This window comes from Vespa velutina, chromosome 9 (assembly GCF_912470025.1).
Source record: "Vespa velutina chromosome 9, iVesVel2.1, whole genome shotgun sequence".
Lineage (NCBI taxonomy): Eukaryota > Metazoa > Arthropoda > Insecta > Hymenoptera > Vespidae > Vespa > Vespa velutina.
Window position 1 is genome coordinate 993,569 of NC_062196.1, and position 15,019 is coordinate 1,008,587.

At 28.3% G+C, this 15,019-nt stretch overlaps 3 protein-coding genes across 5 annotated transcripts; 1 reads left to right on the forward strand and 2 right to left on the reverse strand.

Annotated features, from left to right (window-relative positions):
* Window positions 1–147: 147 nt before the first annotated feature.
* LOC124951424 (DNA ligase 1-like) lies at window positions 148–6,614 on the forward strand. Of its 2 annotated transcripts, XR_007101596.1 has the most exons (6): window positions 148–827; window positions 1,215–1,491; window positions 1,592–1,878; window positions 2,024–2,258; window positions 2,335–2,603; window positions 3,410–6,614. XR_007101596.1 is itself a non-coding variant. In XM_047499774.1 (5 exons), exons 1-5 carry the CDS (start codon window positions 501–503, stop codon window positions 2,382–2,384), a joined length of 1,176 nt encoding a protein of 391 aa, XP_047355730.1. In that variant the 5' UTR covers window positions 148–500; the 3' UTR covers window positions 2,385–2,754. The 2 variants fall into 2 exon arrangements, 1 of the variants encoding a protein (XP_047355730.1); XM_047499774.1 differs by lacking the exon at window positions 3,410–6,614 and having other exon boundaries at window positions 2,335–2,754.
* On the reverse strand, window positions 5,593–14,243 carry LOC124951425. 2 transcript variants are annotated; one of them, XM_047499777.1, is made up of 4 exons: window positions 13,931–14,243; window positions 8,249–8,408; window positions 7,856–8,077; window positions 5,593–7,766 (listed from the first exon to the last, which is right to left on the reverse strand). In XM_047499777.1, the coding sequence occupies exons 2-4, from the start codon at window positions 8,393–8,395 to the stop codon at window positions 7,284–7,286; spliced, it is 852 nt and encodes a 283-aa protein (XP_047355733.1). In that variant the 5' UTR covers window positions 8,396–8,408; window positions 13,931–14,243; the 3' UTR covers window positions 5,593–7,283. The 2 variants fall into 2 exon arrangements, with proteins under 2 accessions (XP_047355733.1, XP_047355732.1); XM_047499776.1 differs by lacking the exon at window positions 13,931–14,243 and adding an exon at window positions 8,474–8,605.
* LOC124951420 (hepatoma-derived growth factor-related protein 2) lies at window positions 8,505–13,912 on the reverse strand. Its single transcript, XM_047499768.1, has 11 exons — window positions 13,719–13,912; window positions 13,341–13,410; window positions 12,976–13,255; window positions 11,292–11,502; window positions 10,973–11,205; window positions 10,555–10,844; window positions 9,697–10,473; window positions 9,303–9,410; window positions 9,105–9,206; window positions 8,716–9,019; window positions 8,505–8,646 (listed from the first exon to the last, which is right to left on the reverse strand). Exons 1-11 carry the CDS (start codon window positions 13,777–13,779, stop codon window positions 8,572–8,574), a joined length of 2,511 nt encoding a protein of 836 aa, XP_047355724.1. The 5' UTR covers window positions 13,780–13,912; the 3' UTR covers window positions 8,505–8,571.
* Window positions 14,244–15,019: the final 776 nt, after the last annotated feature.

Consider the following 15,019-nt stretch of genomic DNA (forward strand, 5'->3'; position numbering starts at 1 on the left):
GTTCCTTTTTGTATTTATAATTATCTGTCCTTGTATATTATTCTTTATATCCTTTTTTTTATCTTGAGAATTGTAAATAATAATTTTACTTTAGAAACAAATTATAAACCAATATCATTTTGGGTCAAAAATTTTGGTGAAATCAATAAACTTTTCTGTTACGCGATTTTTAAAATTCTACGGAGAAACAATCAAATTGAAGACTTATTGTAAATATAACAAAGAAATCAGTAAATATCATTGACACGTTAATAAATTAAATAAAAGTATTAAGAAGATGAGTTTCTCAGGGAAAAACAATTATGAGAGAATGTTTCGAAAACTTGAGGCAAATAAAATAAAATTTTTTGCATGACTGACGTAGTGGTACGTCAGAGCCGCGTCAGCGTAAGTTTGTGCCCGCCTGGCACAATGGCATCGAATAATTGTACAATCAGCCAGTAGAGTACGCTGAAGTTACGTTTCTTTGCCTGATCACATTTATAAAATATCGTACATGTATGCGCGCGCGTCCATTGTCCGGTTCACCGACCACCATCCGTCTCAAACCGTACACGGAGCCTATAGTACACCCCGATTCATCGCCGTCCCATATCTTTTCTTCCTTTCATTGCTTTCGTGTACTCGTTAATAATCCTGAAAATACGATGGACGTCACTCTTTTGCTTCAACATTCGCAGTACGCAATACCAATTGGAATTGTTCTAATTTGTGCCATCCTCGTCTTTGCTTTCGGTTTCAAGAAGGCCGAGCAACCACCGTTCGCTCAACTTTCCGACGTGGACCGGAAACTTAGCAACAAAAAGCGCGGTAAAACCAAAGATAAGGTCGGTAGAAAATTCAAACTATTTCTATCATTTAAGATACTATTATTTTTCTTTTTGATTTACGTCTCGTGTGTTTCGACGATTTTAAGTCGCCATATGGTTGATTCGCTGGTTGGCGGCGAGTAGACGCGTGCGCACACATGTATGATAATCAGCTGGTTTAGTTGAAACAGTTTGTATACGTGTACGATTTCCATCGAGTGTATGACGTAACAATATATACTTCGAAATGTGATTAGTTTTATTTGTGTTTCACTATAAATTTTGCTCTTTATTATTTTTAATTTTTTTCTTCTGATACATTTAATAAATATCTTCAGTGATATACAATTTAACAATTTTTTTATTTAACAATATATAAATATACGATTTTGTTATCTCTTTTAGAAAGCTAGCAATGGTCAAGTAGCAAGTGAGAAAGCAAGTCCACTTAAGAAAACTGTGGTATCAAAAACAGAAAATTCATCAAAGAAATCTACATCAAAAGCAGATGAGATAGATAGTAAGTCAAAGGAAAAAAAACAAGAAGATAATAAAATCTCTCTTAAGAAGGAAAAAAATCAAATTGATGCAAAAGATGTAAAAGAAAATAAAGTTGAACAAACAAAGAACAAGAAGAATTTGAAAAATTTAGTTCAAGAGAAACCAGTAGACTTTGATGATGGTAAATATTGTGATATTATTTCTTAGATTTATAAACTAAACAATTTGTAAATATTTTTGGTATACTTTGTATATAAATTAATATGTGTATATAAATATAGGAGATTGGGAACAAGCATACTCTAGAAAAGATAAAAAAAATAAAAAAAAAGAAGAGGAAAGCCCTTCAAAGAAAGGAAAAAAAACCACAAAAAAGGCTGACATAATTAATGAAGCTGTTGCAAAACAGAAGGAACTAGATAAAGGTGAAGTTAAAGATAAAGTTGCTAAAGAAACAGAAAATAAAGAATTGAAGGAAAAGGATAAAAAAGAAGTAATTCTTACTCCAATTTCCACTGACAAGATAATTAAGGAGAAAGAATCAGAAAAGGAAGAAGAACAAAATAAGGTATGATATTGCTTATATATTTGTTCTGTTAAATAAGTAAAATCAATAGATTTGTCACTAATCTAAGTAAATAATACAGATATATAAATACTATATTAAAGATATTATATAAATAAGATAATTTATACATTTACTCATTATATAGACTGAAAAATCAGAAAAAGAAGAAAAGAAAAGTACCAAATCAAAAAAGAATAAAAAGATTTCTGAAGAAGAAAATACACAAGTATCAATAATCTCTACAGCAGAAATAAATACTAAATCTGTTGAAAATTCAGTGCAAAAAAAGAAAGATGAAGCAGAAAAAAAGGCAGATAATTGTGATCCTAAAGTGGAACAAACACGGGAAAAAAATACTTATGCATCGGATGAATCAGGAGGTAATAAAATCTTATGTAATTATTTGAGTGTTAAAGCAACTTTCATTAATGCACTTTATTACATATGTTTAAATAGATGCAAAATCGCAGAAAAAAAATAAAAAGAAGGCTCGAAAAGATAACTAAGGAAAGTCAAATGGAATGATAAACTTCTCTTACTAAGAAGAAATGGAGTGAGAAACCTACTTGATTCAAAAAATATGCATTACTTTGAACAAGATGGGTGCTTTTCAAGTGACTTATTAATCAACCGCCTGACCAAATCGTTCCTCATCTTTGTATATAATATTAATTGGATTAAGTTCTTTAAGCGAATACAGTTACATATAGAACTCATGACATCAGGTGCGTACATAGCATTCATAAAAAGACTTTTTAAATATTCCCACTTTATTTTGACATGTCCATTGTAGCCACCTTATAACTGGGGTATCACTGCCTTGCATTTAATGAAAGGGGCATAAGTCATAGTTTTTGACATAGTGTAATCACACAAGATAAATTATTTTAACATGATATATGTTTATAATAGCACATTACATCTCTCTTGATCTGTAGAGATATATCATGGCTTTAGAAGCAAAACAGTTTACATAATTAGAATCTAGTACTTATGCCATTTTATTTTTTAAGGTAAACGTATAGTGAATATTTTATATAAGAAAACTTTAGCTTGCAATACTATATAAATATGTTCATTAATTTTTTTTATTAGTTCACTACAGTTACTAATCATTTATTTATATTTCAAATATTGTAAGCCAAAATGTAGAAAGTATAAAATATTCTTCAACTTGTCATTATATAGGACAATCTCTTAAAAGAAAAACATACAGAGATTTATTAAAGACATATATTTTCCTACATAAAGGATAAAAAACTACTTTTGTTAATATTATTACTTAATATTAAAGAAAATATCTGTGGATCTTCTTCTGAATTTTAAAGAAGTTTATATATTTTTAAAACAGTAAATATATCATATTAACTTAAAACTAAACTTATACTTAGCTTCAGATAAAAATTATTATTTTTAACTTCTCTAAAAAGTTATAAAATTTTATTGAAATTGAAGATATAGAGATGCTTTCTATTATCAGACAACTTATTAAAATTTAACTACATTTAACAAATGTTTTTTTTTGTACTAGAATGTGATGCTGATTAAAAATAAATTTATAATAAGTGTGTGCCAAGCACTAAGAAATCTATACAATCAAGTTACAGTAAAATCCATTTGGAAATACTGTCCAGATAGTGTCAATAGTTTTTATGTACTATTGGACAATACTTAAAAAATTAATCATTAAATTATAATATAGAAATTATATTTGAGAAGGAAAAATGGTTGGTAAAATATAGAAAATATATATGTTATTGAAAAATAATTAACTGTAAATATACAAATTATTGTTATAATAATATTCTGGAAAAAAAACTTAAATAAGCAATATGGGCCTAGCAAACTTTGATTTTCTGAGTAATTCAAAGTTTGTATTCACATATCTCATTTTATATTACATTTAAATAAACATAATATATTTTTTACACACAAAGTAAAATTTGATCTATGATAGATAAATTGAAATATCAGAATACAGACTTGAATTGAGGCTTAATTTTCAAATTATTATTTGTTATTACAATGGATCTCAGATAATTGTTTTATTTAAATATTTTGATAGAATGATAATAATGATATTCAATGGTTTTGCTAAGTCCACATGTGCGTAAATCACAGTGCTATAAATTATCTATAAAAATATAGAAATTGTTTTTATATATGTACTTGTGAAAACTAAATTAATTTTTCATGCTTTATATTACTACAATATATTAAAATATATCTAATAACAATTGGTACAAAATCTGGAGCAACAGATTACTAATGAGTGTGGTTAAAGTTTTATCAGATATATATATTTTTTTCATTATTATCCATGTAAATCATTTTAATGAGCTTTTATATTATGGCTCATGTAAAAATGGATAGATAAGTATTTTTTAAATATATCAGAATCCATCTGAAAAAATGCTTTTATGCAAAATATAATTAATAATTGTTTCATTAATATATAAAACAGCATGCTCTGTATAAACGCAAAAATACTGATGATAGTTATGTATAAAGATAAATGTGTTTATATAAAGACAGATGGATTAGAGGTATATATATTATATATTATAAGTCTTATTTTACATAAGGTGCATAAGCAGCTTATATTTTATTAAAAAACAATACAAAATGTGAAAAAGTACATTATTTGCAGCTATCAATTAAAAACATATTAATTATTATAATTATTGTAGGCATTAATTGCATATTTACATTTATTTTACATAATTCATTTAAGCGTTATTTAATAATGTTTATGATAATTTCGAGTTCTATTGAAAAGAGTAGTAGAGAAAAATTTGAAGCATATATCTGATGAAATCTTGTGATAAGCATTTTGTATATCTGAGCTTTATGGTTTGAACATGCATAATGGGACCATTAATGGTTCTTCATGTTTAGCAGAGGGTACCTTATTATATATATTTTTTTGATAAATATAAGAATAGAATACACGAAATAGAAAAATATTTTCATTTTTGTGTTTTTTAAAATATCAGTAATTACAAGATCTTTTCTATAGTATAATAAGAATTATTATAATTTCATCACAATATTTTTTATAATTGAGATATAAAAAAATTGTAGTATGTTTCTCTTTATATAGTATTGATAAATGTTTAATCTTTCATATCATATAATCAGTGTATAGCTAATTAACGTGCCAAACAAAAAATATATAGCTATATGTTATATTTTTCTAAGAGTAAATCTCATAAAAGAACTGGTATTATCTACAATGTATATTTTATGATCTTTGGAAGTACCATTGTTCTATTATTTGATATAGTGTATACACAATTATTTTTAGTGTATACACAATTAAATATGGCTTTTTTTAAATTGCTTTCGTAATTTCATTTTTGTTTTGCTTAATATTTCTGTTGTTAATGCTAACTGTGTGTAACTTTTTTTATTTACTTTGTTTGTATAAAATAATTATTAATGTACTTAAATATTTTCCATTAATTACTAAAAAATGTTACATTGATAAATCATACATTAAATGGTTTTTGTTTGAAATTATGAGATAATTAAATTATAAAATAATGCAGGCAAAAGTATATATAGAAAATAAATTCTCTTTGTGCATATGTGGATATTCTTTTTGTATAATTTTCTTGTAGTAAAATTAAAAAATTTAAACAACTTTATTAATAAAATTATAATTACTGTAAATAAAGAGATAATATTCAAATTGTACATATGTATATTAAAAATAATTTTCTGATTACAATTATATGTGCAATCGTCATTTAAAATTGTAGTGATAGTTTTTAATATCTAGATCTAAATGTTTACATCGATATAATATAAAACGTGACGATGAATTTAATTGGTATCTGTTTAAGCATTCCAAATTTTATTTATGAACAACTGTTTTACACATGTTCATATTGTTTTTGCAGTACTAGGTGCTTTTATAGTAGTTTATAAATAACTTGCATTTTTTTGAATTGTAGAAATAATTTTATGAGATTATGAATATGTTTCATAACTTTGTTATAAGACATTTTAAAAAGAAAATTATTGTAAAAATAAAGGAGCTCTAAGTGTATGCTTAATATTTTTATTACTTTCAATTAACATAAAAAAGTTCAAAAAAAAACATAATTTATGTATTTAATTATATGTATATTTAAGGCAAAGAGAAAAGAGTTGTAAGTCATAATATGATTTTTCAACAACATAACGCTAGAATATATAATTTATCTTATTTAAAAAGTCTAATAACTGGAAACTTGCTACAAATATATCGTTACAGCTATTTTTATTAAGGCTATAGCAGCGATATAAATATATCCATAAATATGTCATGTAAAGTGCGTGTTTATTACTTAAATATTAGATTAATAATCATTAGTTTTTAATTTAATATTCAAATTAATCAATTAAATAAAATAATAATGAAATGTTATTATAAGAAATCTATGGAAAATTATAATTTAAGAGAGATATTCTGCTTCCTAATCTTGTATTTTATTCTTAGTTCGAAGAAAAAGAATATTTAACTATATGGCAAATATATGTATTAAAATTTGAAGATTAGCTTATATTTCTATGGTGATAAAAAGGGAGTCTTATTGAATGCCCTTCGTTTTGGCAGCAGAAAATTTCTCCAATGTAATCGTGGTTTTGTTTGTGATACTTCCGTAAAATGCGCAAGGAACATGAGCTACTGTGAAGTAGAACAAAGAGGCAGATAATGATAAGTGAATAAAAATTATATTTTTCCAGCATATAATTGGGTTTTTATTATGCCTTTATGCAGTATCATTGTGCGATATTATGCGCATTTACATATTTATACCGACAATAACGATTTTCATATATATGATTTTTAATAATGATATAATTACTAATAATGATGATTTTTAATATATTTATAATTTATTATTCATATCTTTGTGTTTAAGCAATTATGCTACTGGTGTAAATTGAAACTATGAAAATTCTAAGATCATTGAAATTACCTATTTTCAATGCGAATCTTTTACTACATACAATTTTATTTTTTATTACATACACCTAGAAATTTATTGTTTGTTTCTAAACAAAAGTTTGAAGTAATTATAAACGTTATTATACATATATTAAATATAATATTAGCACATGAATAGCATTAAATATGGAAATGTATGTACATACGGGACTTATGAACTTTTTATGATCATATATAGTTTTTATTAAATATACGATTTATATTACTGTATACTTTTATAAAGTTTTCATATTTAACTACTATCGTTAGAAGTATATATTAAATCTATTTTTATGATTTAATTATATTTCTGTTAATTTTTTTAATGAACTTGAACAAATGTATAGAAAAAAATATGACAAGGAAAAGCTTGGAAGAACTTTTATATGAGAAATTATTTATGTGTGATATGTCTTTATAATGTCAATCATTTGTTCGATTGACTTTTTTTCCGATATTTAGTGCATTTCCTTTTAAATTGTCTTATGGGTTTTACAGATTTTTCGATATCACTCTCGCGTCTATTATTATTTTTACTTTCCATGCTTTTACTTGTAAGCTTTCTTGTTTTATGGTGAATCAACAAACATACACTTTTTCTGGGTGTTTTACTTTTCGTTTTAAGTTTTTTCTTTTTCTGCTTTTTAGGACAATTCATGTTAGCGATAATGGCTTCTGTATCGGCAGAGATCTTCGTCTTAGATTGTTGAGTCAAAACAGCGATTCGAACGTACGAATCATACAAAATATCGCCGCAGGTTTCACCAAAACAATATTCTTCGCCACATTTCCCGCAAATTTTAACGCTACTTTCAATAATCCCAGCTCGATTTTTATTACGTCTTATTGGACTTACAAAGGAACGTCGTTCTTTTATGCGAGTTTTTGCTTCTAACTTGCCCATTTCTACCTGCAGATAACAATCATACTTTATTTAATAAACGATTTCAGTTTCATAGATTCATACTACAATTTTATGATAGTTAATACAAGGATTACCAATCTTGAAAATAACTCTTCATCTTGGCGAAGTTTCGGTCTAATCGGCGTAAGCATTCTCCAATCGATAGCAACTTGTTGTAATTCGTGAAGATTTAAATTTTTCATATCGGGCGGTATAGGATCTCCATATGTCCATTCTCTTTCAATAGCTTTCAATTCTTTTTTGGTTGCTTTCCAAGAAAATTCCTTATCACGTACTTTGGTATCTTCTTTTTTTACCTTAGTGTAACAATACAAATCATAGTAATAATGAACAAAAAAGTGAAATCATATTATTATATTCGATATATTTTAGGTATTTTTATCAAATATCAGGTGCATATATTTTTATAAGAATAATAGGATTTGTAGATAAATAATTACGATTAACTTTGAATATTATAAACAAACCTTTTCTGATTTGATCTTAAATTCTGGACAATGTTCCAACAATTGTCTGAATTCCTCTTGAGAGTTACATGTCGCTTTACTTAAGTCCGGTATTAAATTAGCATCTTTTTTATCGTCCTTTAAAAGATCATCTAACTCGAACGCCATTATAATTTAATATCTGTAACGCGAGAAGAATGCCTCATATCTTTATATCTTCATTTCTATTTTCATTTTATATCTTACTATCTCATATTCTCTATAATCTACGCAATCGCCCTCTACGAAAAAAGAAAGGAAACAAACAAAAGAATGTTTTAAATATGCCCATGATTTTGATTATATTAAAAGATTTCCGATGCAGTTGGTGATACCAAACTTCTATCGGGATCCCATTCTATTTGTTTCATCAAAAGACCCTGAAAAATTATAAATTCTTAAATAACAGTATTTTTAAAAAACACAAACGCATTATATTTTCAATATACATTTCTTAAAGAATTTAATTTCTCCAAAATTTCACGTCCGCACCAAATATTAGACTGTTTATTTTCTGGCTTTTCTTTGATTTCATTCATATGATTAATATCGAGTAAATGTTTATGATTTCTATCGTTTGGGCTAGTTTCAATATTAATTTTTCCATTTCGATCAATACGCAGTGGTACAATAGAATTAAGACTGTCTATTGATAAATCGGCATTGTAACTATCCACCTTTAGTTTCCTTCTAATTGAATTTCGCATTTTTATTTTTGTATTTATTGGTTTCCTTCGATCGAGAGATGGTGATCTATATAAAGATTTAGAATGAATTTAATAGAAATATAGAAAAGTATAAATATTATCTATGAATTAGAGAAAAATAATTTTTATACCTCGATCCTTCATCACTAGATTCAACTTGATGTTTTCTCAAACGCAATCGTCTCTGATAATGCGGATCTTTTTCACTTTGCGTTCTATATCGCGTACCTGGTCTATAAATCAAAATTGATCATACATTTGTTTCTATATAGATCTTTTGTAATCGTTAATAAAAATTGAGTAATTAAATGCTCTGATTTGTCTTGTACCTGTTGGCATTCCAACGTGGCCTCGACTCGATACTTGGTCGGGGCTGAGATTTAGACCTTGCAAATGTCTTGGTCGGAAGTTCTTCTGCTTGATATACATTCGTTGACCTTTCGATAACATGATGTAAATTAATGTATTATTCGATAACAAGATGTAAATTAATATACTATTAAAATAGATCTTCACAGACACACACGTAATAACGCGTAGAAAAAAAAAGATAGATGGTTACTTTCGTTTCTTTCGGTAATTCCGTAATATTTCACAAAAAATGATCGTCTTGAAAGAAAATAAGAATAGTAGTTACCGCCTTGGTATTATGCATTATAGAAGAATAGCTTCCATGAATTTACTGTTGAAGCGTTTCGCGATGTCGAACTTGGATCGACTCACTTTTCTACGTCTCTTCTGTTTGCATTGGTTGTGTCCTTCCGTTCCTTAATCGATCCATCCTTTGTCGACGATTCTTGAATCTTCTCACGAATATCTTGAAGATCACTTTCGATATCGGTCTGCGTACCAAAATCTCGACCAGAAGTCATTCTGTATTTGCTGGGTGTGAGTAGTCGATTTTCAGTAATCGTTGGTGAGATTTTCGAAGAACTTTTAGCCAGAATTGGGCTTCCTAGATTCTTCATTAGAACATCTAATCCCAAAGATAATACTGATTCATTTTCCGATTTTCTCGGACTTGGAGTAACGACCAAATTTACTAATTGCAAATTAGCTTTTTTAAGTAACTCCGAGTCTTCCAATCTTCCACTTAAAACGATCGCCACGTCCTTACTAATTGGAACTTGCACAGAATTTATTTCTTCGATAGTACCTTTCGATTTCTCCATATGAACGATTTTCTCTTTTTCATGATTAATTTTTTTCTCACTAATTTCTTTTGCATCTTTTGAAATTTGCGATTCATTGCAACAATTATCCAAATGTTCTTGAGACTTATCATTTGTGCAATTTTTTACTGAATATTGTTTCGTTTTAAACTCGTAATCTTTGGATGAAGGATTTAGCATCGTTTCCTCTATTTCAATACGTTTCCGACGATTCTTTTTTTCTTCTTTTGCTGAATTCTCTGCCGCTTGAAGAATTTCGCGCATTGCTTCAGCCTTCTTTAATTTTGCCTCTTCCTTTTCTTTTAATTTTCTTTGTTCCTCTTCGAATCTTCCAAAATACGATATACAGTTTTCGCAAAATATAACAAAATAATGATAATAATAATAATTAATATATTTATTATAATACCTTTCTTTTTCCTTATCCCTTTCTCGCTTAATTCTTTCTTCTTCCAATTGTTCCTCCCTTAATCTTTTTGCTTTTTCTTCCTTTCTTTGTCTATCTTTTTCCTCGAGTTGCTGTTTTATAGCATTTTGAAGTTCAAGTGCTTTCTGTCTCCTGACTTCTCGTTCTTGAAGAATGTTTGCATCAACTGGTATGTTTTGACCACGAAGATAAGTTTTGGTAGTCTCGGAACCGGTTGATCCAGTGGTTGAACTATCTGGACTGCTTGCACTATCGTGATTAATTACTAATACCTAATAATAAAAAAGTAGTTATATTATATATATATATATATATATAATTTTATTATATATATATATATATATATAATAAAAGAAAAAAGAAAACTAATTGATGAGAAAATTCTTATAATATCTATTACTTGACTCGACTGATCTAATCTCGAAAGCCAAGATGGTGGTGGTGGCGGATCTCCTTTTACACTATCTTGTCCCCAAATGCTACCCCATCTAGGTCTATTTATTAATTCTCCAGCTCTTCCATCCGAAAGCCTCCTTGATGATGGTAATGAGTTATCTGGTGTAGTGTAATAAGGATTTTGCCAAGTTCTTTCCATTGTGTCCGTTTCAGAATCTTTACATCCTGGTATGAGTCCTTAACAGATAGAAACAATAATAATATCGAAGTAAATAAAAATAATTTAATATATTGTTTATATATTAAAAATGAGTCTTTCTTACGCCGAGATTCCGGCAATGGTACATCGATGGAATCGCTAGCGTACCCCGAAGTTTCACCCTCGCGTTCTTCGCCTAACAAGCCGTAATGGTGTAACGATTCGTTCTGGTTTTCGTGACGATCATTCAATCGATCCTGCTGTTGCGACTGTTTTTGTGGCTTATGAAACTGGTGGTAATGCGACTCTTTGCCGTCGAAGTCACGTCGTTGTTCCTAGAAGAATAAATGAAAACGTTGTACCTTTAATATTTTATAATCATGAAAAATGATTAATTCTTTTGCGTGATTTACTTAAACTTATCTAGCAAAGTGATTTTCATATGATTTATAATCTTGCAAATTCACATGTATCGATTATACAAAATATCAACCACAATCGCGTGTAACAGGAAAACGGATATTGCGTGACGGACGGCTTCGTCCATCGTGCTTTTTATGAATATTGTAATGTGGCATCCAAATAAATCTATACGTTAATGTATCAGTTTGTGACAAGAACATATGGCTTGTCGAGGATTCTCCAACTTGTACTAATACATATGATTTGTTACATCGATGACATTTGAATATTTTAATGCGTAAAACATGTAAGTTATTTTATTAAAATCTACTTTAAAAATTTTCTTTTTTATTTCCTTGAATAATATCAATCAAATATTAAATTTGTTATAGTCATGTAAAAAAATGAAGAGAATGAGCAAACAAAAATAAAAGGGAGTTCCGTAAAGTTAAAATATATCATGACATTATTCGGGTCGGCGAACTTTAATTATACGATAAGGATCGATTTGCCAGAGTGCCTTACTTCTACTTTTACTTCGTAAAGACGTAACGATCGTGTTTTGTAGTTATTGACCCAGTAGAATGTAATGGTTATAAACTCAATTTGTCTCTTAAGTGATACATCTGGCAATTTTGTGTCCTGACTTTACATAGAAGTGTATAGACTAGATAGTTACCCCTTAGATTCAATAATTTATATTTCTTTAAAATATTAAAAGTAATCGTTTATATGTAAATCGTTTATAAACTTTTTACTTGAAATAAGACTTTTATTATTTAATAATTGGATTCGTCATGTTATATTGATTTAAAAATGTATTTCTTAAAACTTAGGAAATTTCTTATTTCTTAGAATTAATTAGGACGTGTTATATCGTTGTGAGAATATCGCGTAGATAACTCAAGGATTTTTATGTGACTATCTATAGGTAGTACATATCAATTAAGCAAATAGATCAAACACATTTCTTTTAAATCTATGTCATCATCGTTAATTTCATAATAACTATTTTTACAATTTCTGCGGGTTTGTATTTATATCATAAATAATATACATGAATACATCTTTAGAAAACCTAAACTATTCTGCAATATATCCACCTTTTGGCTTATTTGATTTTTTCTTGGTCACTTCCATCTAAAACGACTTATTCTTCCTAAACTAAGATTGTTATTAACAATTGCGAGTTTCTCCACACCAAAAACAGACTTTTAGTGCTCGGCGATCGATCGACAAGAATTCAACCCTTGACGGTTTAAAAACAGTAATAATAAACGAGAAAACAGTTCCTAAAATACGCTCGTACAAATTTAATGATCGTTATTCTTGATTGACATTATCTTCATAAATTATTATGTATGTAAACGCTAAGTATAAAATCAATAACATTTCAAAATACTGACCTGATATAAATATTGTTGCTGATCTTTATTGTAAATTGGTGGCAAACTCGGACTTCTGCGTCGAATACGCGATATTTCTCTGTGATCATTAAGATTAATTAAGCTACCACTGGAGTAATCGAAACTTTTCAAATTCGTAGTAACGTTTCCGGTACAATCCGTTGATAAGGCTTTTAAGTTCACGTTATTTCCGTAATGACTAGTTGCACGAAAAGGTTGCGATGATATCTGTTTGTCTTTTGAATCGATTAAAGACAATCTTGAGCCAGTTGCATATGTGCTGTATTAAGTATTTTGATAAATGATTTAACTTGCTATTTCATTAATATACGCGATCAATTATAATTCAATTATTCAATATTTACCGAACAGTTGTGCAGATAGTATCATTGTGCTTCAGCGTACCCCAATTTCCACTAAGACGTGCCATTTCTTCTACAATATATAAACACAAAGATAAGTGTAAATGAAATAGACATAAATTTACATTAATTAGTAATGAAATATTTTAACAAAACTATTAAAGTGTTATATCACAAAAACATTTTTTCAGTGCATCGAATATAGATAGTTCCCAACTTTACGAATTAATTCGTTTCGATCTCTTTGGATCATAAAATGGAAATTATCATTAATTGTAAAAAGAATTATAAGTAATTAATAATTATAATAAAACCAATTAAAAAATGCGTAATTGATCTTTCCTTAGATCGATCCTCCTTGATAGTCAAGGATAGACGTACCTTTTTCCTTCGCCCACTGAATCCTCTTCTGTTCTACCAAAGTCGTCCTCGCGTTCATCATCGATGCGTAACATCGATTTCACGATTGACATCGAAGAAGAAGCGCGCGCGTTTGATGAAATGATGATATGAATGGAGCGAAAAATGATGAAAAATTTCCTAATATCATCCAAACTCCTAGAGAGATTTGGATAATTGGAAGTATATCCTACCTAAGGTATGTTCCTACGAAGATAAAAGCAGAATATGTAGTTTGGTAGCAATAGCAGACAGGTAACTTCCGGGGAGAACTTTGAGGATGGACGACGTTAACGTCGTCTCGTGAGTTCATCACAGGTCGTGTCAATATTTGTGACTGCGGTAGCCTCGTAAGACTGAACTGGGTTTACCTGCCATTGATTTATATATACTTTGTGCTCGCATACCATCGAGTCAACTTACATGAGCACAATTCGATCGTTCCCTGTTTCCATAGGAACTGTCGTGAAATCAACCGCGTAATATTCGGCGCGTTACTTTTTCTCAGGGTCGATAATATTGATTCTCAGTATATGATAAGGGATAATGACCTCTACAGCTTTTTTTTATGGTCAGAGATTAGCATTTATAGCGGAATGCAACAGCTTCAATGTCGTCAAGATCGGATATTCAGATTAACCGATTTCTTTTTTCATATTTCAAATTTGCGTTTTTTCAGTTCCTTTTATTTTATTCCTAATGAGATTGGTTATTATTAAAACGTTTTATATTATATTTTATTTGCTCGAAAAATCACGAATACTAAAAAATCTCTTCAATAAAACAGGAACATGAAATTAAAAATGAGACTTAACAAATAATAAATATTGTAATATTATACTAGAAAATAAAAATAAGAATATGTGTGTGTGTAAAATAGTAAATGTGTGGAACTACGTGAATACATAATATTTAACCATTTTATTTCTTTCATATCTTTTGTATGACGAAATAAGTGTGTAATCTTTTTTTGTATAGTAAGAGATCGTATTTCTATAAAAAGAGTATAATAAACCTAAAATTTAAAAATATTATATATTTTATATTATTATATAATATATTGAAAGAACATGAAATCAATCAAATGTTTAATTTGAATACCGGAAAGACCGGAATCTATCTTGAAAAAAGATTTTTGATTATTCTTTAGTCACAGTACCGCTAGTATCGTTAACCTTTTACGCTATCTAGTGGTTGTTTTATAAAATTATGATGGTCCCTTAGGTTTCTGTAAGTACAGCCCTGGATTTTTGGTATTCGATTATATTAAAAAATAATTACAT

Bases quoted from the DNA above. Each gene is read 5' to 3' on its own strand.
- LOC124951420 (XM_047499768.1), bottom strand. From the start codon at position 13,779: ATGATGAACGCGAGGACGACTTTGGTAGAACAGAAGAGGATTCAGTGG. The intron at 13,256-13,340 runs GTAAATATTGAA...TACTTAATACAG, and splicing joins ACTATCTGCACAACTGTTCG to CACATATGCAACTGGCTCAA. The intron at 10,845-10,972 runs GTAATAGATATT...TTTTATTATTAG, and splicing joins GATTAGATCAGTCGAGTCAA to GTATTAGTAATTAATCACGA.
- LOC124951425 (XM_047499777.1), bottom strand. From the start codon at position 8,395: ATGGCGTTCGAGTTAGATGATCTTTTAAAGGACGATAAAAAAGATGCT. The intron at 8,078-8,248 runs GTTTGTTTATAA...TGTTACACTAAG, and splicing joins TTAAGATCAAATCAGAAAAG to GTAAAAAAAGAAGATACCAA. The intron at 7,767-7,855 runs GTAATCCTTGTA...TGTTATCTGCAG, and splicing joins AAGAGTTATTTTCAAGATTG to GTAGAAATGGGCAAGTTAGA.
- LOC124951424 (XM_047499774.1), top strand. From the start codon at position 501: ATGCGCGCGCGTCCATTGTCCGGTTCACCGACCACCATCCGTCTCAAA. The intron at 828-1,214 runs GTCGGTAGAAAA...TATCTCTTTTAG, and splicing joins GCGGTAAAACCAAAGATAAG to AAAGCTAGCAATGGTCAAGT. The intron at 1,879-2,023 runs GTATGATATTGC...CTCATTATATAG, and splicing joins AGGAAGAAGAACAAAATAAG to ACTGAAAAATCAGAAAAAGA.